Source organism: Oratosquilla oratoria, chromosome 16 (genome assembly GCF_046742065.1).
Source record: "Oratosquilla oratoria isolate Oo_2021 chromosome 16, ASM4674206v1, whole genome shotgun sequence".
NCBI classification, from domain to species: Eukaryota; Metazoa; Arthropoda; class Malacostraca; order Stomatopoda; family Squillidae; genus Oratosquilla; species Oratosquilla oratoria.
Genome location: NC_134792.1, coordinates 59853901 through 59875775, shown reverse-complemented (window position 1 = coordinate 59875775; position 21875 = coordinate 59853901). Strand labels below are relative to the sequence as shown.

At 41.1% G+C, this 21875-nt stretch overlaps 1 protein-coding gene across 1 annotated transcript; it reads right to left on the bottom strand.

The window, feature by feature from the left end:
- Positions 1 to 6634: 6634 nt before the first annotated feature.
- Positions 6635 to 21637, bottom strand: dup (chromatin licensing and DNA replication factor double parked). The gene is made up of 10 exons (XM_076199948.1): positions 21169 to 21637; positions 14632 to 14913; positions 14196 to 14428; positions 13774 to 14007; positions 13130 to 13224; positions 12451 to 12581; positions 12043 to 12289; positions 11211 to 11374; positions 9905 to 10106; positions 6635 to 7249 (listed from the first exon to the last, which is right to left on the bottom strand). Exons 1-10 carry the CDS (start codon positions 21562 to 21564, stop codon positions 7092 to 7094), a joined length of 2142 nt encoding a protein of 713 aa, XP_076056063.1. The 5' UTR covers positions 21565 to 21637; the 3' UTR covers positions 6635 to 7091.
- Positions 21638 to 21875: the final 238 nt, after the last annotated feature.

Below are 21875 nucleotides of genomic sequence, written 5' to 3'. Positions count from 1 at the left end.
TAATTATTTTTGTTATTGTACATACTATATTTGAGTGATTTTGCTGAGGGTAGCTTCCCTGTCAGGGTAGGTTTAGGGAGAAATGTTTTAGGCATCTTGGCAAGTCTCCTCCCTAGACTGGCTGGCCTAGCAGTCCCATGGCTGAAACAGGATTTTCCCACAAATCCCTTATAGAGTATATATTGTGTTATTGCCATACATGATTATGTACAATAGGGTGAAGTGTTACATCTTGGACGGTTATCTGAGATGCAATCATCCAGCCTTTTCTGGTAACTTAGAAAGGCCAATTGGATGGTGGCCACACCGCAGCCTGGCCAGTGGACTGTCTTTTCAGGGGAGAGAAGATTCTGAGGGATGTCAGGGGTCTGGCATGCAGTAATGAGTTGTCTTTCAGTTTTTTGATGGAGCGGGGATCAATATGATTATGGACATGCTTCTGAAAGTAGGTATCTATTGATTATGGAGGAAGTGAAGAGTATTTGTGTGTGATATAGGTACTTGGGTGTTGTTTTGATGTTTCTTGGGATGTATAGGTGTTCTGCTATATATTGTAGTGTGTGGATTGTTTGTGGAGGTTGTTGTTGTTGTTGTTCCCTAGACTGTCTGTCCGAGCAGTCCCATCTCCCCAAGGAAGGCCACAGCCGAAACTGGGTTTTCCCACAAATCCTTTATAGAGTGTATGTTGTGTTGTTTGCGTGCATGATTGTGTATAATGCAGTCTTCCATTATGTGTTGTATGGTATGGGGTGAAGTGTTACATCCTGGGCAGCTGTTCACAACACGGTCGTCCAGCCTCTTCTGGTAGCTTAGAAGCGCTGGGTGGTGACCGCATCGCAGTCTGGCCAAGTGGACTCTGTCCTTTCGTGGGAGAGAGGATTCAGAAGGGTGGATATCAGGGGGTCTGGCATGCAGCAGTGTGTTGTCTTTCAGTGTGTTAATGGAGCGGTGAGTGATATGATTATGAATATGTTTCCGGAGGCTGGTATTTGGTGGTTGTGGAGGAAGAGAAGAGAGTATCTGTGAGTAATAAAGGTCTTTGGGTGTAGTTTTAATGTTTCTTGGTGTGTGTGGGTGTTCTGCTATGTAGTGTAGCGGGTGTGATGTGTTTGTGGTGGCTGCAGCAAGTGTTTGTGTGCCTCTCATGTCGAGGTGGTCCTTGACTTTGAGGACTTTTGTTTCATGGTGTAAATGGTCTGTAGGTGTTGTATTTGTGCAGCCTGTAATTGTTTTTAGGGCTTTCGTGGGACCACCCCCCAACCCCAAGAGTTGGGGGCCAATCAGCAGCAACCACCCCTGGCCATCAGCTCTACGCAGATGTTTGTGGAGGTTGTAGCAAGTGTTTGAGTGCCTCTTATGTCAAGATGATTCTTGACTTTGAGGACTTTGTTTCATAGTGTTGATGGTCTGTAGGCTTTATATTTGTGTAGCCTTGTCTTTAAGGCTTAGTTCTGTATAGTCTATAGGGTGTTGTGTGTGTCTTAATGAAATTAGGGGCCCATGTGGGGCTCACATAATTCATCACTAATATATACTGTTTGTATACTGTAGCAATAGTATGTTGTCGGAATGTTGTACTTGGATGGGTTGCTCACTTGTGTAGGCTGCCATTGAACTTTTACTTCTTAGTCCCATCAAAAGGTAACCACCGGCCTTTCGTGATCTATTGCTTTTTGGTGCTCAACAGTCCTGCATCCAATCCACCCTCTACTTGAAGAATTTAAGTTCACTGTAAGCTTTTTTCCAATAAATGACAGTGTATCTTGCATCATCGGAAGAAATATATTACCTTGTCTCACCTCCATTTATGTCACAGTAATACAATTTTGTTTGGATGACATTTGGGCCATTCTCACTTGTGACTAGATATCTGACATCATTTGTGACATGAAGTCCAGGGGGTGTTGTGTCACTATGACCAAAAGCCTTGATACCAGTGATGCTTTGATCCATCTGGGCATAGGAGTCAAGTCACCCATGCCTCCAGTCGGCTTCACCCACTCTAAAGAAGTTCTTTCTTGAAATTTTTTTTGATTGATTCTATGCCTTCCCCCATACTGTTGTTCTGCATCATTGGCTGCATGTTATTGGGAGGTAAAATCTGCTCAGTAGAATGCAGCCAATACTTTAGGGTCTATACGAGGTGCCCCTATGGACCAGAACCACACATAATTTTGTGTTTTAGAGGAAATACCAACTCAGAGAAATGATGCTACTTTATAATACTGTACCTGTCCCTCTGTTATGCTGTCCCCCACCCCCACTTCTCTGAATATCCATTTCCAATTTTGCCAAACCGTGGTAGGTAAGAAAGAATACTGCCACCAAGTGTTCCCATTTAGCCATAAAAGGTTACTAAAATGGGACAGAGGATAGTACTATGCATCCTACTCTTTGTAGCATTAAAGGGTACATTCCTAAAAAAAAAAAAAAAAAAGTTAAGGCATACAAAGGTCTGGGAGGAATTTTCCATTCAAAACCCTGAGGTTAGAGTCTTTATATATATGTGGGTGTGGTACAGATGTTTTCCCTAAAAAAGCGTAGACTCAGATGTACTTGATACAGGTCTTTCAAATTCTAAAGGGAATTGACATCAAAAGTGACAAAATTTTCACATTGAATGAGAATCAGACAAGAAACAATGGTCTCAAATTGTCTGGAAATAGATTAAATTTGGAAGTGGGTAGAAACAACTTCGCCAACCATGTAGTTAATGAACGGAATAAACTTTCTGTACAGGTAGTGCAATGTAGTTCAGTTTGAAGCTTTAAAAATCATTTAGATAAACACCTAAGCAAGATTCTGTAATGATTATAATTTATTTTATATTATTTTTTTGTTCTGTTATCATTTGTCTGATTCTCATTTATAATTAGGTGTGTCAATTTATTATTTACTATTTACCTGTTTGTTTATTATTTAACTATACCTATGTACATATTTATGTATTTTATTTGTTATTTACATTATTATATATTTTTTTTTCCGCATCCAACCTAGATATGGACCAAAAGGTCTCCTCTTGGCATGCTCCGCCTTTGTAATCCTTTTGTAAAGTAAGTGAGGAGATAAGCAGTATGTTTGTGAAAAGATGAATGTGTTGGCACTGAGTGAAACTAAGTTGAATGGGAGGGGTGACTGAGTTTGGGAATGGAGTGGCAAGGGTGCCAGGAGTGAAGAGAGGACAAGGGAGAGTGGCTATACTAGTGAGTGAAGAGATAGGTAAGCGTGTGGTGGAATGGAAGGTTTCTTCAAGGCTAATGTGGATGAAGGTGAAACTGGAGAGATGTGGGTCTTTGTATGTGCATATGGGCCTGATAGTGAGGCTTTTAAGAGAAATGTAGTGCTATTGGAAAACCTCAATGCAATGGTAGATGAACCAATAGACAGAGTGGTTGGTAAGTGTGGAGTGCCAGGAAAAATTTGATGTGCTTAGAGTTATGATAGCTAACACAGTGTTTAGGAAGTCAAGCATAAACACACATGGGAAAGGGTGGTGGATGGAAGGGTGGTAGATAGGGCTTCAATGGACTTTGTTGCGGTACCCAGGAGAAGAGTAGGAGTTTTTGAATGCACATGTTCCAAGGGGAGAGAGTGGGGGAATATATATATATTTTTGGTGGAAGGTAAGTTGAGAGTGGAGGATAGGTGGAGAAAGAGGAAAAGGACAGAAGGTAGGGAGGTGTTTAGAGTAAACTGCTTAAATGAGAAGGAAAAGGAGTACAGGAAACTGAGAGATGAATGGGAGTGAAGGATTGAGTAGAACTAGGAGTGGAGGAATGGGGATGTTTCAAGAGAGAGTCACAAGGCATGAAAAGATGGTGTGTGGAACAACAAGGATGGGATGAAATAGAAGAAAGGTTAGCGAGTGGTAGGATGATGAAGCAAAGAAGGTTGTAGAAGAGAAAAAACTAGCATTCACGTATTGGTTGCAGAATAGGATGAAAGAAATATAGATACAAAGAAGAGAAGTAAAACAAAATACAGGATGGCTAAAAGGAGAGATGTAAAATGAGGGAAGAGATTGATAATTTTTTGAAAGTATTAAAAAGATGTTTTGGAAGGAAAATAAGAGAGGAAGGGGAAGTGAATAAAGTAGAGAAGGTAAAAGGTGCAGATGGTGAGATGATAATGGAAGAGGTAGCAGTAAGAGGAAGATGGGGAGAGTATTTTAGGGAGTTGCTAAATATGGAAGAGGGAGGGAGGGAAAGGTGGTTACAGTGGGAAGCACTAAAAAAAATGAGTGATGGATGAGGAAAATGGAAAAAAGGGGGGGGGGTGAAAGCAGTTATTAAAATGATGATAGCAGGCAAGGTACTTGGGTTAGATGGGTGTCATGCAAAGTGTCTACAGAAGGGAAGCACAGTGATGATGGACTGGCTGGTGAGGTTGTTTAATGTTTGTCAAAAAGAGGGTAGAGTGCCAGACTTTTGCTTTACAAGGGAAAAAGAGACAAATGCGAGTGCAGTAGTTTCAAAGGATCAGTTTGTAGTGTGTATTTGGGAAGGCTTATGGGAGGGTTCTGAGAGGATTGGGAGATGAACTGAGGAAGTAATTGATGAGGAACAGTGTGGGTTTGGGAAATGTACGGGTTGCATGGATCAGACTTTTGTGATAAGACAGATATGTGAGAAAGCTTTAGCCTTGGGCCTTTATGGATTTGGAAAAGGTTTATGACAGGGTATACAGGAAGGCACTGTGGGAGGTTTTGCAGATATATGGGATAGGAGGAAAGCTGTTATGGGCAGTCAAGTCTTTACAAGAGTAGTAGAGCTTGTGTTAGAATTAGAAATGGAAAGTGGGTGGATTGAGGTAGAGATGGGACTTCATCAGAGGTGTGTCATGTCTCTATAGCAGTTCGATATGTACATGGATTGGGTGTGGGAGGTAAATGCAAGGGAAATGGGCAGGGGATTGGGGATAGTTACAGAAAATGGAGAAAAATGGAAGATAAGCCAGTTCTTGCTTGCTGTTGACACTACATTTATAGCAGGATCAGAGGTGGGATTAAAGTAGTGGAGTTCGGGAAGGTGTGTGAAAGAAAAAAGTTGATGTTAAATGTGGGCAAAGGTCAGGTAATGAGATGTACAAGGGGAGAGGATGGCAGCAAGTTGGAAGTGAGTAATAAGGGATGCTGGAAGTGAATAGCCTTAGATACTTCGGGGGTGCATGTGGTGGGAAAGGGAAGAGTGGAGGTGGAGGTAGAATGTAGATTGAAAGAAACAAGTAATTGCCTTGGAGGATTAAAAAGTGTAATGAGAAATAGACATTTGGGAATGGATGCTAAGAGATAGGTTGAAAGGGTGATTGTGCCAAGGGCACTGTATGGGGTAGAAACGTGGAACATAAAAGAGGAAGAGATTATATGCGAGATGAAATGGCTGAGAAGTGTGGTGGGGAAAACTAGGCTGGATAGAGTGAGAAACAAAGTGAGGAGAGCAGGGGTGGAAAAGGTGTTGGGAGATAGGGTTGATGAAAGAGTATTGGGATGGTTTGGACACATGAAAAGAATGAGTGAAGGAGTATTAGTAAGTGTGGAAGGCTGATGTGGATGGAGTGAACAGGAGAGGGCAACCGAGGATGAGATAGATGGATGTGGTAAAATGGGTGTTGAGAAAGAAGGGGATGTCTGTTGAGGAAAGAAGACAGACAATAGTGGTGAGTGGAGAATAGTTGCATATAGATAATGCTGCAATGCATGGGAGTGGGTGGGGGATGGGGGGGTTAAGGAGTTATTTGTGAATGATATTGTGACAGCCTAAAAGGATTTTTCCCATTCTTCTTTTTCTGCACAGGGGAAAGGAGAGATGGGGGTCGCTGATTAAATGAAGTGCCCTTGCTGTATTACTTCTGGCCCAGGGCAATGGGTGAGATGCAGGGATGACCCGGCATAAAATCCACTACCACCCATTCCATCCCCACATACTCACTCCCCCTCTTAAAAAAGCACTTGGTACAAGTATGTAAAATCTTTGTCATCCAGTGTTGTTTGAATAATTCCGACCCCCCAAGCTTAGGATCATTCTAGACCCATTACTAGAAGCAGGATTCTCTTCCTCATCACAGATCAGTCTCGTTCTCTTCAGCCGAGTCCAGCAACATACTCCAGAAAAAGGATTGTGGTACTCCCCAAGGCAGTCGTAGCTCCTCTTGGGGATTGGTGCCACCTGCGTAGAGCCGGTGGCCAGGGCTGAGTGCTGCCGTTTGGCCCCCAACTCTTGGGGTTGGGGGGGTCCCCACGACATAGACGCTGCGGCTCCAGGACCAGAAGAGGCTGGATGACCGCATTGTGAACAGCTGCCCAGGATGTAACACTTCACCCCATACCATACAACACATAATGGAAGACTGCATTATACACAATCATGCATGCAAACAACACAACATACACTCTATAAAGGATTTGTGGGAAAACCCAGTTTTGGCTGTGGCATTCCTTGGGGAGACGGGACTGCTCGGACAGACAGTCTAGGGAACGACAACAACAACAATAACATACTCCAGAAGATATCTTCATCCTTCTGAGCGACAACCAACAAGAAGTCAGTCTCACTCATGGCCAGGATGTTATCCTATACTTTTCCAACATGTGTACTCTCTTCTTACAGGTTTCATTACAATCAATTAAAAGTAATTATTAACCATAAATAATTACTAATTTATTTTATCTAGAAATTACAATTTCAAGTTTGTTCTTTAACCCTTCTGAAAACTACTACACAGTATCACAGTACAATAAAATAATCTACTTTAAAAAGTCTCTGAATTATTTTTCAGTATACAATTAAATCAGTTCATAAAGCAATACATCTATAGTATGGCTTAAGATAAAACTAATTTGTAATTGAGTACCCTAATCCAATCCTCCAAACTTAAAAACTTCACTTGTGTTTTCTCAAAAACCACTGTACAAAAATAAAATCATTTCATGAGAATAAATTCTAATACATGTATCATTGTGAAACATGGATTATACAGAGGGTAACTTTGGAATTCACACCTCTGTAACTGGCCATAACAATAATTACATCACACCAACTGCTGCTATGAACATATGGCCCATTTGACTGGTCTCCACTTGCCAAAAAAATTCACCTTCTTTCTCTGATAATAGATTCTAACTTTGTAATGACAGAACTAAGTTCTTGAGTCTTATCTATCTTCAGAAAGAGGCCTGCACGAACTTTGTGCTGTGTGCACCAGCCTGGCACCTCTTTGATCAGCATGTGCAGGTGTTTATCAACCTCACCTGGAAATAAACAAGAAAATAAACAAGTCAATAAATATTATATTTACATGTATAAAAGATGTTCTGGAAGGAAATTGAGAGAGAAAGGGGAGGTGAATCAAGAAGAGAAGAAAAGGTAAAATGTGCAGATGGAGAGATGATAATGGAAAAGACAACGATAAGAAGATGGGCAGAGAAGGAAAGGTGGTTGCAGTGGCAGGTGCTAAGATAGAGATGGATGAGGAAAATGGGGGAGAAACAAGAAAAGATGAAATGAAAGTTATTAAAATGATGAAACCAGGCAAGGCACCTGGGTTAGTGGGTGTCATGTGGGATGTCCAAAAAAGGGAGGCACACTATTGTTGGACTGGCTGGTGAGGTTGTTTAACATTTGTCAAAAAGAGGGTAGAGTGCTGGAAGACTAGAGGATAGCCTCTATAGTTCTGTTTTACAAGGGAAGAGGTGGCAAATATGTGTGTGGTAGTTTCAAGGGATCAGTTTGGTGAGTGTAGTTGGTAAGACTTGGAAAGGATCAGGAGAGGAATATAGAAAGTAATTGGCTTCAATTCTAGCCTGGACTTGCTGTCCACAAAGGTGACAAAATCAGTTTATTTATTTTGCAAGCCAATAAATAGACAGTGACAGATGGTGGGGGTAAGTGGTGATGGAGGGGGAGGGGGTGATAACTTTGCTCCGGGTGAGGTTTCTAAAAGATGAGTGAGAAAGCTTTAGCAAAGGGTAAGAATGGCTTTTGGACCTTTATGGACTTGGATAAGGCTTATGACAAGATAGACAGGAAGGCATTGTGAGAGATTTTGCAGATATAAGGGATAGGAGGAAAGATGTTAAGAGCAGTCAAGAGTTTTTATGAGAGTAGTTGAGCCTGAAGTAGTACAGCTGTGTCTTGCTACATTGCTTCTGACCCAGGGCAGCGGGCAAGATGCAGCGATGACCCATCATCCAGGAGGAGCCAAGGAAAGAGGGAGGGGTGCTGAATGGGAGTGGATTTATGCCTTTGACTCTGGCTACCTCCCTTGTAAGGGGGAAAAAGCCCTTGGTGTGTGTGTGTGTATTATATATATAGTAGAGCCCATGTTAAAAATGGAAAGAGTGGGACTTCGCCAGAAATGTGTCATGTCACCATGGCTGTTCAATGTGTAAATGGATAGGGTGGTGAGAGTTAAATGCACGGGTAATGGGCAGGGGATTGGAGGTGGTTAAAGAAAATGGAGAAAAATTGGAGATAAGCTAGTTCTTGCTTGATGATGACAATGTGCTTGTAGCTGGACCCGAGGGTAAAGTTAGTAACAGAGTTTAGGAAGGTGTGCAAGAGAAGGAATTTGAAGGTAAATGTAGGTACAAGTAAGGTGATGAGATGTTCAACAGGAGAGGATGGCGGCAAATTGGAAGCGAGTATTAAGTGAGATAAACGGGTGGAAGTGAATATCTTTAGATATTTGGGGGCGGGTGTGGTGGGAAAGGGATGAGTGGAAATGGATGTAGAATGCAGATTGAGATAAGCACGCTAATGCCTTGCGTGATTAAAAAGTGTAATGACATTTGGGATGCTAAGAGGAGGTTGTATGAATGGGTGATTGTATTGGCAGCACTATAATGGGTAGAAACATGGTGGAACATAAGAGAGGAAGAGTTTAGTTGAAATGTCTGAGAAGTACGGTAGGGGTTACTAAGCTGGACAGTGAGAAATGAGAAGGTGAGGAGGAGAGCTGGGGTGGAAAAGGATTTGGGAGATAGAGTTAATGAAAGAATAGGACGGACAGACATCACACACACACACACACACACACACAAAAAAAAAAGTGAAGAAAAATTAATAAAAGAAGTGTGGAAAGCAGAGATGGAGATGGGTGGAGTGAACAGCAGGGGGCAGCCAAGGATGAAATGGATGGATGGGGGTAAAAGGGGTATTGAGAAAGTGGGGGATGTCTGTCGTAGAGGGAAGAGGGGAAGACAGAAGATTGGGGTGAGTGGAGAATGGTTGTATATGGATAATGTTCTGATGCATGGAAGGGGTTGCGGAGTTGTTATGTGTGAATGATTTTGATGCAGCCTGATGGGATTTCTCCTCGTCTTCTCTTTTTCTGCATGAGGGGACAGTGAAGGAGTGTTGTCAATTTAATGAAACAACCTTGCTGTGGATGTGTTGTGTCTTGCAACACTGCCTCTGACCCAGGGCAGTGGGCAAGATGCAGGGATGACCAGTCATCCAGGAGGAGCCAAAATAAGAGGGAGGGAGTAATGGGGGTGGGTGGGAGTGAAGTATGTGGGGATGGAATGGGTGGGAGCTGCTTTAATGACTGTTTTTTTGCTACCTCCCTTGTAAGGGGAATAAAGCCTTTGGTATATGTATGTTCTCTCTTTCTGCACTAGGGAATGGAGAGGGGAGGGGTTGCTGATTAAATGAAGTGGCTTCATGAGGAGCCAAGATGAGAGGGAGGAAAGAGTAGTGGATAGGAGAGGAATGGGTGTGGATGAAATGGGTGGGAGTGGGTATATGCCTTTTGACTTCGGCCATCTCCCTTGTAAGGGGGAAAGAGCCCTTGGTATATGGATGGATGGAATATAAACGGATTCTTTCTCTTTCTTTGTATATGGATGGATACCAAGTAACATTATTGACAATGCAATAACAAAACAGTACTGCCCAATACTTACTCGGAGCTAGCATGGAGGAAGAGCTAGAGCTGATTTTGGCAGCAACCATTTCCCAAGGCAGGGCAGCTTTCTTCTCAGTCACAAAAATGTTACGTATTATACGAGCAATCTCGGGGAGTCTTGAGAGTATTTCTATTTCCCGTGTTTCTGTGTTACTGCGAGTCATCTCTCTGGTGGCCTTTGCTGCCTCACGGGCACGAATCTGCACGAACAAAAATATATCATGATCGACTACATCTTTTCATTATCATATATATTAATGGTTAATTCACCATTATAAGTGGTTGGTTCAAAGCATGGCTTCCCACTTAGTAGAATTATATGACAAACATCGAACTATAGTAATGGTAATATTTCCCCAAACCACAACCATCACAGGAGCACGTGAAGTAGTATTGTAAGGAACATTAGAATTTTTTATGACACCATTTCCTGGAGAGGAGACGGAGAGAGAGGAAGAAAAACAGCTAGACAAGGGGAGGAATATTTCTGCTTTAACATCACATCATCCAATGGTTGTATATGGATGATGTTGTGATGCATGAGGTGGAATGGGTGGGGGGGATGGGGGTGAGTTATTATGTGTGAGAAAAATTTGACACAGCCCAAGGGATTTCTCCCTGTCTTCTCTTTTTCTGCAAGAGGAGACGGAGAGAGGGGGTCGCCGATTTAATGAAGCAGCCTTGCCGTGGATGTGCTGTGTCTTGCGACACTGCCTCTGAATTAGGGCAGTGGACAAGATGCAAAGATGACCCATCATCCAGGAGGTGCTAAAATAAGAAGGAGGGTAGAGGGTGGAGGGGAGTGGAGTGTATTAGGGATGGAATGGGTGGGAATGGTTTATATGCCTTTGATTTTTAGCTACCTTCCTTGTTGGGGGGAAAAAGCCTTTGGTATATGCATGTATGTATGTAACTATGGAACCTTGAATTACATCACTTATCCACCAAGTGTGCTGTGTCTTGCGACACTGCTTCTGACCCACGGCAGTGGGCGAGATGCAGGGATGACTTGTCATCCAGGATGTGCCAAGACAAGAGGGAGGAGGGGGGTGAATGGGAGTGGATTATGTGCGAGTGGATTTTATGCCTTTGTTTTTTGACTATCTTCCTTGTTACAGGGAAAGAACATTTGGTATATGTGTGTATGTACTATTAGTTCATAAACACCCAATCTCTAGATAAGGCCCAAAAGGCACCCTCTGAAATTATCCCATGAGCAGCACAGCTGTGTCAACTTTTGTCAACAGTCTTCAATGGGATACCTATAACAAACTCTTAACTACTAACAGACACAAATATCTCACCTTCTCCAGTAAAGACAGGGAAACTCCCTTAAGGGCTGTGTTCAAGTTAGGGGGTGCTGTCACTGCAACTTCCTCTTCTTGTGTTTTTGGCATACTTTTTTCTGCTGCTTCCTTAACAGCTCTCTCCAACTTTGGGTTAGCAGAAATCATATCTTTGGCTTTGTCTGAAACCAAAGTATTCACGATAATTTCCTCATCTCTTTCTGTGCTGTATATGTAACTTTGTCTTCCCAATGGACATCATCATTACAACCGTTGCTCAAAGTATTCAAACCTACTGCTCTGATGCCAAGAGGCCTCAGTGTCAGGGCAACTGACAATGGAACCTCTTGGCACCAGAGCAGTAGGTTCCTCTGCGCGACGGTCATAAAAATTATCTGATTGACATTGCTGTACACTAGCGATTTTCTCGTATCTTGGACTAAACTTACAACTCAAGGAACTGGAGGTACTTCACAAAAAATCAAACTATATTTGAACTCTGAACACCTGTCAACTGGCCTTACCAATACGTAAAGCACTCCAAAACTACAATTATCTTCATACTCTCATACATGCACATTCCAAAACAGCATTTCTCATCTATAAGGAAAGATGGGTGGTTCAGCCAAAGTATAAACCCATCCTTTACCCATCCCACATCTATATGCTGTCCCTTTCCTCTTAATCTTTTGTGGACAAAGGGTCAGACCTGTCCCCATCCACTGCTCCAATCTGGAGCAATGCATTAAGACATTTACTCTACATATAGATAGCTGGAAAGCATTTATCTCATTTAAACACACCTGATGTTTATACCTGACTTTATATTTAGTTCATCTCAAGATCTTACCAAGGACAAGTCTTGCTGTGTTGAATTTTTCTATGTTAGGAGGCTGTGGCAAGTCTGATACCTCAACATCTGGCACATCCTCCAGAGGGAAATCTGGGTGCCAACGTCTGATATTGTCTAGGCTGTCAATGATGGGTGGATCAAGGCTCTCCAGGAATTCCTTGTGATGTTGCTTCAAAATTTCAATGAGGGCATTATGGAATATGTTGCGTCTTTCAACAATTACAACTGAATCCATCTTGCGATACTGGAAATAAAATTCAAGGTACAGTATACTAAAATATGTACAAATTTCAGCTACAAAAGTATCAACAAGTGTTCCATCAACTTTCAATGACAAAAAAAACTCCAGCCCCTCCACTAGTCAACAACTGTCTGATGAAAAAATAAGAGGAAGAAATAATTTACCTCAAATTTTGGCAAGGAACCCAGGAACCCATCATCCAACTTTTCCATGAGGTTACAGCCAGCAGGACTCTTCTTGTATTTCATATTGACAGCTACTGTAAGTTGGTGGTCTTCCCCTTCTTGACGTGACCCTGTAACAATAATGACGGGTTACAACCAGTTCTACATTTTTATGAACAAAAGTTGAGCAAGTTATAAGAGGAAAGGTATCATGGGGAAGGACAGGACAAGTTGTAGGGAGGAAGAATATCAGTTATTCATCACTAGTACCTTGCACCTCTATTCTTGGGGATAATATAATGTCAGAGGTTGTATTTTACAGGTGGTAATGGAGAGATATGAAGAGGACAGCAGACAGAACGGAAAGCAGAAACAATCAGTAATCTTCTACAGAGTGGAAATTAGTCTCCCATCATAAGAGAATGTTGCACAAGTGGTGCATTGGGTTGTCATTACAGTAGTGTCTGCATAAAGCTTATGCGGACACTGTTGTATATTGCAAGGGAAGTGGGGGGGTTTGTAGAAGGGAGATATGATGATGGGCAATTACTCCTGAGGTTAAAATTTTTGGTACTGAAGCATGGGCAGTTGAATTAAACTCAAAAGCCCAGGAACATATGACATGGGATTTGTTATCAAGACAATATAAATTTTCAACCAAAGAAACTCATCACTTTACCATGTCCACCAAGGTTCTTCTTCCGTTCTTGCTTGAAAATATATGCCATGGGAAATACTGACTTGATCTGACCCAAATACTTTTCAGAGAAGGCCCTGGAAAAAAAATGACATTAATGTTAACCTCAACATAAAACACCAAATTAATATGACACATCTACATAGCAAAAGGCTTCTTCCCCAGCCAAGGTATGCATCCACCTCATTTGTTTTCTCTTTCACATAATTTATAATTTGCTATAGGGGCAGCTACAGGTACCTATATGAGGCACTCCTGTGAGATGGACAGGAAAATAGTCTCCCTATCACCCATCTGCAAGCCCTATCAAAATCATCACAGCGATTTGGAGGTTTAACCCTGTGGGACAGACACTTGGCACTTGGAGAGACCGGAAGATATCTACCAACTTTTGACTATTTTCACAAAAAGTAGGCTGAAAAATGGCAACTGTTCCCCTATTCTTACTACAAGATGGTGACAGAAACAGGCCTACAGTAATAAAGCACAGACATCAGCCCAAACTTTCTTCCCGGAGATCTATGGAAGAATCCTAGGACCCTTACCAGTTGATGTGGGTATGTTGGTTCCCAATCAGTTAAACTGACACAAGAGCATGTACAGCAAAGTGCATTCCTGAAACCTACCTTTTCATCATTTCCTGTACAGCAGGCTTTAGTTTGCTATAGGTAATCACTTCATGGCGGTTATGCATAAGGGAGGCCACTGTATCCACAGCACGGAAAACTTCATTGATAAATTTGTATTTGTATGGCAGAAGTAGTGTGCCTGATGGTTTTTCTATTAAATGATGATACTTCTTGAAAGATGGTGTTTTGTTTGGAGTTTTTCTTGGTGTCTTTATTGGACTTTTGATTGGGCTGCAAATATATACAATTCATTCATGTATTCCAATGAAAAAAATTAACCATCCTTTACAGAAGCAGTGACAATATCTAAACACTATCAATGCATAAATAAATAAACATAAAAATAATAAATCAATTAATGACTATGGGTAATAATGTATGCATTAAATTTTGCCACTAAAACTTGTGCTTAATTTTACCTAATGGGAACATCAACATCCAATGATGAAAACTTCTTTAGTTGTGGATGAACAGTTCCTTTCTTTGGTGATGCATTCAAAGCTGATGTTTCTCTAGTGTTCTCAATGAAATTGCTTCTGAACTGCTGAAGTCGTTCCCCACACTGATTTACCTTGAGCAACTTGGCTCGTAACTCATCCAGCCGTCCACATCGTCCAAGCCGTTCCTTAATCTCAGCTGGAGTCAGCTGCTTCTGTTAATCGATATTTTTGGTTTTATTCAATCTTATCAACACGTAAAGAAACCTATTTCAAACAACTTTTCACAAATACAGGATGCCTACCTTTCCATCCTAAACTATGAACAGACCTTAAAATAAATGTAAATAATAAGTATCGTATGTGAATAATTTTACTATAACATACACACATCGACAATTAGGCAGCATTTACTTACTTTTCCTTCATTCTGAGATTTTTCCGTTCCAGAGTTCTGAGGAAAATCTGGCTCCATAATGAGCTTCTTCTTAGCCGATCTTTCACCACTGGTCATGATTTGGTCTCCCGATTCCCCTGGTGTTTTCTCCTGTTCATGAAGACCTCCATCAAGTTTGCTCTTCTTCCTCGGGGTCATCTCCTCAAACCTTTTCCTTTTTGGTGTTCCTGCCTGTATCTGGTGTTCAACTGGTGCAGGCTCACTCTCAACATCTTTTGTGTTCTCTGATGATTCATCATTTCTCTGTATATAATTATTATCTTCATGAGAAAAGCTAAGTCCCTATTTTTTAATAGTACTAAAATTAGGCATAACAGTTTTGTAAGATGAAGAAATTTACTCACTTGAAAGAGCCCTTAACATCAGTTCCTATAAGCTAAGTTACCTAGATTACTACTACAAAGAAGTGAAACATTACATTCTACTTGAAATATCCACATAATTCTAATTAACCACTGGATTAAAAAAAAAGGTTGACTACGATTACCATCCTCAACCCATGGTTTACCAGTCCCCTTTTTAGAAGTTGCCAGTGTTAGCCTCTTTCACCATACAGGGACTACATGGGTGCCATTCTTTAACCCCCAACCCCAGGCCCATAAAATGAAGACAATCTAATGCCAGGTATCATGAACCACACAATACAACTATATGAGGCTAGGTTTGAGGGGGGGGGGGAATGAAGAGAGTGGAAACAAGACCCAAAGAGCATAGCTCCTTTCCTGTATACTACAATTAGGTAATCACACACACACACACACACACACAATCATTGGAAATCAAGGACATAGATCAAGTTCGAACTGTACATGAATTTTTAAGACTACCTATGACATAACTGATGAGTAAGAGATGAGACCCAACCAGCACTGCTCCTTTCCTGTATACTACAATTAAGTAAACACACACACACACAATAATTGGAAATCAAGGATATAGATTAAGTTGGAACTGTACATAATATGAAGCTATGTATGATAAAATTGAAGAGTAAGAGATAGGACCCAACCAGCAATATTCCTTTCCTTTATACTACAATTTGGTAAATACAAAGGGGAACTGAAAGGGAGTTGAAGGGAGGTTGCAGATAGGAAGGACCAAAAAAATGGAGTTCATGAACTGCTTTGAAAAACAACACTTTCAGATAGTGCACATTATTGGACATTTCATGGATATTCATCCAGCTTTAAATTAAACAAAAAACCCAATACTTCAACAAGTGCATCTGAACATGGACCTAGAGGAGAGATCCCTCAAAAGAGGGTACATAAGAATAGCAAATCAGACTTGTTTTGGCAAACCGGAGTGGGGATTAGCAAGTCAGAAATATTTTGCCATGAAAAGGAACATCTACTTCTGTTATACTGCACTTTTAAATTATACATTGTCAAAATTAATCAATAGAGGTGTTGTTTGATTCTTTCTGTGCAGGACACTTCAGAATGAAAATAGAAAACATTGATGAAAATTGGTCCCATTTCGACAAACTGAAAAAGCCTTAGGCGAATCAGGACATTTTGTGGAGTAAGACATGAAACAGGATAGCTTTTTGCCCAAAAATGAGCAAAATCCTATTAAATTATTGACATTATATCATTTAAAAGCACAGCAAAACACAAGTAAATGCTCAATATCATGACACATTGTTCCCCCCCAGAAATGCTTGCACAAACATCAAACAATATTAAATAATTTTGACATTATATCACTTAAAAGCAGAGCAGAATAAAAGTTGATGCTCAATTTCATGATTTTTTTTTTTCATTCCGACATGTCTTGCACAAACATGATCAAACAACATTCCTATTAAAATAAATTATTTTCCATTTCATGATAAATCAGTTCCAATTCACTATTTCCCACTCCGATTCGCAATTCTTATGAACTGCTCCCAAGATACAAAAAAGTGACAGATGGGAATTATATGTGCTTTTTTTCTAGATCATTGAAATTTTATTGGGCACCCAAAAGTTAGGCTACCTCCCATGTAAGGGTGAAAAAGACTTTGGTGTATGTATGTTAAAAAGTGTAAGGGCCTGTACTGCAGTTAGGCCCAGGTATGTTAGGTAGTTTGATAATCTTGTCTTGGCCTCCAGTATGCGAGTTTTTCAATTTCTTTAATACTTCTTTCTACATGGATCATAAGAGAGGAGTTTGAATGTGTTTGAGATGAGGTGCCTGAAGTATAATAAAGTTACTAGGTTGATAGGGTGAGAAATTAGGAGGTGAGGAGAACGGGGGTGTAAAGGGTATTGGGAGATAGAGCTGATGAAAGAGTATTGTTATAATTTGGATACATGGAAAGAATGAATAAAGAAAGGTTAGTAAAAGAGGTGTGGAAGGCAGAGGTGGAAGGAGTGAACATGAGGGGGCGACCAAGGATGAGATGGATGGATGGAGTAAAAGGGGCATTGGGAAGGGGAATGTCTGTTGAGGAAGGACAGAAGATCAGGGTGAGTGGAGAATGGTTGTGTATGGATGATGCTGTGATGCATGAAAGGGAGTGGGTGGGGGATGGGGGGTGAGGGAATATGTGTGAATAATAAATTGATGCAACCTGAAGGGATTTCTCTGTCTTCTCTTTTTCTGCATGAGGGATTGGAGTGGGGTGTTGCCCATTAAATGAAGCAGCCTTGCTATGGATGTGCTGTGTCTTGCTGCACTGCTTCTGACCCAGGGCAGTGGACAAGATGCAGGGTTGACCAGTCATCCAGGAGTAGCCAAGATAACAGAGAGGGAAGTGGGTGAATGGGAGAGGCATATGTGGGGATGGAATGGGTGGGAGTGCATTTGATGCCTTTGTTTTTTGGCTATCGCCCTTGTAAAGGAGAAAAAGCCTTTGGTGTATGTACATCTTCATTAGAGAAAATATCTGTTTTAAGTTTGCACATTTCTTTGTTTATGTCCCTAATTCCTAAGGTTGAGAACCTGGAACTTCTGAGGAGTACTTTGTTGCAATCATAGTAAAAGACAACAAGAGCCATCACCAGCTGACAACAGGCTCAAAAATGCTGAAAACTTACTGGCTTGCTAATAAAATCAATTGTTTTCAATTCCCTGTGTTATATTTTATTCCTGTACAAAGACTTAGCACATTTAAATGAACAGATCATGCAATATGTTCAAGTTTAGTTTGCCAACAACACAATAGACTTGTCGGCTACTATCTTAGCTAATTTCAGTTTGGTTCAATCAGTCTGAAGAACTTGAGAGTGGTTAGGTTAGGTTTAAGTCTGTTGTCAGATGGTATTGGCTCTTGTAAGTTTACCTTGACCTCTTTGTTGTGATGTATCACTAGTGGCTACTAGGTGGAGACATTCAGCGACATTTTGGAGACATATCAGAGGCACTTCCACTACAATAAGTGATTATTTTGTAAGTGTTGATCCTCTACTAACAATCATGTATCATAAGTATTTATTCACAGATTATTATGTCCTAGTGTATCTAAATTTGGGCTGGAGATATTTGCCAACAGCAGCTAGTGTGAAGAAACTAAATATATTTATTGGATAATTGAATATCTATATCTTGTGATGATTCAAGCATGCTGTATTGTATATCACTTAAGTAATGTGTTGCAGTGGGAAAAGCTAAGAAAATGAGAGTGATGAGTGAGGAAAATGGAGGAGAAATAAGGAAGGATGAAGTGAAGGCAGTTGTTAAGATGATGAAAGCAGGTAAGGCACCTGGTCTGGATGGATGCCATGCAGAATGTCTAAAAAAAAAAAAAAAGGAGGTACAGTGATGGTGGACTGGATGGTGAGGTTATTTAATGTTTGCTGGAGAGAGGGTAGAGTGCCGGAGGACTGGAGGAGTGCCTGTATAGTTCCACTTTACAAGGGAAAAGGGGACAAGTGTGAATGTAGTAGTTTCAGAGGGATTAGCTTGTTAAGTGTAGTTGGGAAGGCTTATGGGAGGATCTTGATTGAGAGGATTAGGAGAGGAACAGAGGGAGTAATTGGTGAGGAACAGTGTGGATTTAGGACGGGTAGAGGTTGTGTAGATCAGATCTTTGTGGTAAGACAAATATGTGAGAAAGCTATAGGAAAGGGGAAGGATGTTTTTTGGGCTTTCATGGATCTGGAAAAGGCTTATGATAGGTTAGACAGAAAGGCACTGTGGGAGGTTATGCAGATATATGGGATAGGAGGAAAGCTTCTAGGAGCTGTCAAGAGTTTTTATGAGAGTAGTAGAGCTTGTGTCAGGATTAGGAATGGAGAGAGTGAGTGGTTCGAGGTAAAGGTGGGACTTCGTCAAGGATGCGTTATGTCGCCCTGGCTGTTCAACTTATACATGGATGGGGTAGTGTGAGAGGTAAATGCAAGGGTAGTGGGTCAGGGATTGGAGATGGTTAAAGAAAATGGAGAAAGTGGGAGGTGAGCCAGCTGTTGTTAGCTGACGACACTGCGCTTGTGGCAGGATCGGAGAAGGGACTGAGGAAGTTGGTGACAGAGTTTGGGAGAGTATGTGATAAAAGAAAGCTAAAGATAAATGTGGGTAAAAGTAAGGTGATGAGATGTACAAGGGGTGAAAGTGGCAGTAGTCTGGAAGTGGGCATTAAGGGAGAGCGACTGGAGGAAGTGGATAGTTTTAGATACTTGGGTGCAAATGTGGCAGGAAAAGGTGGAGTGAAAGCGGAGGTAGAATGTAGATTGAGAGAAGCAAGTAAATGCCTTGGTGGATTGAAGAGTGTAATAAGGAATAGACATTTGGGAATGGATGCTAAGAGGAGACTGTATGGAGTGATTGTGCCAACGGCACTGTATGGGGCAGAAACATGGAACATAAGAGAGGAAGAGAGAAGGAGTTTGAATGTGTTTGAGATGAGGTGTCTGAGAAGTATGATGGGGGTTACTAGGCTAGATAGAGTGAGAAATGAGGTGGTGAGGAGAAGAACGGGGGTGGAAAGGGAGTTGGGAGATAGGGTTGATGAAAGAGTATGAGGATGGTTTGGACACATGGAAAGAATGAGAGAAGAAAGACTAGTAAAAGACGTATGGAAGGCAGATGTGGAGGGAGTGAACATGAGGGGACGTCCTAGGATGAGGTGGATGGATGGGGTGAAGGGGGCATGTCTGTTGAGGAAGGACGAGAGAGGACAGAAGACGGGTGAATGGAGAATCGTTGTATACGGATGATGTTGTGATGCATGAGGTGGAATGGGCAGGGGGATGGAGGGGTGAGGTAGTATGTGTGAGCAAAATTTGACGAAGCCCGAAGGGATTTCTCCCCGTCTTCTCCTTTTATGCATGGGGGGACGGAGAGGGAGGGTCGCCGATTTAATGAAGAGGCCTTGCTGTGGATGTGCTGTGTCTTGCGACACTGGCTCTGACCCAGGGCAGTGGACAAGGTGCAGGGATGACCCGTCAAGATAAGAGGGAGGGTGGAAGGGTGTGGAGTGTATTCAGGGATGGAATGGGTGGGAATGATTTTATGCCTTTTCCTTTTTGGCTACTTCCCTTGTAAGGGGGAAAAAGCCTTGGTATATGTATGTATGTAATGTGATTTTGTACCAATTTTAAGGACAATAAATAATGTATAACAATAGCAGACACACATTCAGTCACAATTCTTGTAATCTATTTTTTCTCCCCAAAAAAATTGATTCAAATTGCATGGCATATATACAAATACTGAAATATTAACTCAGATTTGCTTGCTGCTATTGGCAAAAATCTGTGGCCAAAACCATATTTAGACTAATTAGAACATAATTTGGAAATAAATACTTTAAGTGCTACATATTTATTGGTAGAGCAAACAAAATAACCACTTATCACATGGTCTAACTTCAAGGGGAGCTGTACCTAACAGCATCATTGATCAGCTCCATTACAAGATCAGGCAGAGACGTGGAAGCAGCACGTCCCTAGGCTGGCCGTGATGGTTCCATCTAAAGCTACAAGCTAGACAAGTACGTCAGTGGAAGTGCCTTCAATTTGTCTCTGCGTAGTATCCACCTGTATAATTTCATAATTATTATGATTTTATTAGGGGGGATACCTTCTACTTCATATGTATAGGGATGGATATATTTTGACCATATATTTTTCTTTTCTTATAATGGTGATCCATATTTTCTTATTTTCAAATCAATGAATTTTGTGTCCCCAATTTATTCTCATGATTTTGTGATGTTCTTGCATGGGCCATGGCTGTACTTATCTATTGGTTCTTTTATTTCACAAAAAATATATATATATTTAAAAAATAAAAAATAAATCTGTACTTGTAAAGAAAGTGGACACGTCAAAGAACACACCCACTTTACACACATTCAAGCCTCCCATCATACCATCAATATCCGTCCCTCGTTCATTTGTACTAACGAGTGACGAGTACCTGAAAGTGTAACCTATCCTGTAAAATTTATCAAGTTACAAGCTGATCCAGTGGTTCTGGGTGGATTCCTGGATGCCATTTCGACACACAATATAGGGAGAAAGATGCATATGAACAGAAATTGGCAATTTATGATCAACATTATGAACATACCTGATTCGTACCAGCAGAGCGTACCCAGGCCTCTAAGACGTTACTCCCCTTAAATTTCGTTCCATTTGGCTTATCTACTAGACCACCAGGCTTTTCCTTTGTCCTTCGTTGTACTCCTTTCTTATTTCTACTTCCCTGTGGTTTTAGCACTAACACAGGTTTGTTGGTTGTAATCTGTACAGGAACTTGTTTTCCAGCTTCGACTTTTTGGTGGCGTTTTTCTTGCTTTATTTCAACGGGAATTATTTCTGCATCTGTCTTGTCTTGAATGGTGCTTATCTTCTCGGGAGCTCCTGTATGCACTGAAGTCTGTTTCCCTCCCTTATTGGGATATATTCCCCTTGCATTTTTGCGTGATTTATAAAAATCAGTGAGACACACTTTCGTAGACGCCATAACTCCTCACATGTAAACAGTTGAACACTAGAAGCTTGCCCGTAGTTCGCGCCAACTGTATACATGCACCTCTACTGTGCAGTTCAGAAATCCAGTATCACATAAGCCAAATTAATGTAGGGTCTTTAGCTACTATAGATTGTTATTCTAAGTCCACGAAATATATTCTAAAACATTTAGGATTATTCCCTATTTCAAAAACCAACATGTATACATAAGTGCATGTGAGACACATAAGTTAATCTATTTGCTATATTAGTATATGTTTGCCCCTTCTGTCGCTACTAATATTAGAATACATATTAAAAAGA

Coding starts and splice junctions, on each gene's coding strand:
- dup (XM_076199948.1), bottom strand. CDS start 21,564: ATGGCGTCTACGAAAGTGTGTCTCACTGATTTTTATAAATCACGCAAA. Junction 13,225..13,773: donor GTACAGGAAATGATGAAAAG/GTAGGTTTCAGG, acceptor TTTTTTTTCCAG/GGCCTTCTCTGAAAAGTATT. Junction 12,582..13,129: donor GAAGAACCTTGGTGGACATG/GTAAAGTGATGA, acceptor TTATTGTTACAG/GGTCACGTCAAGAAGGGGAA.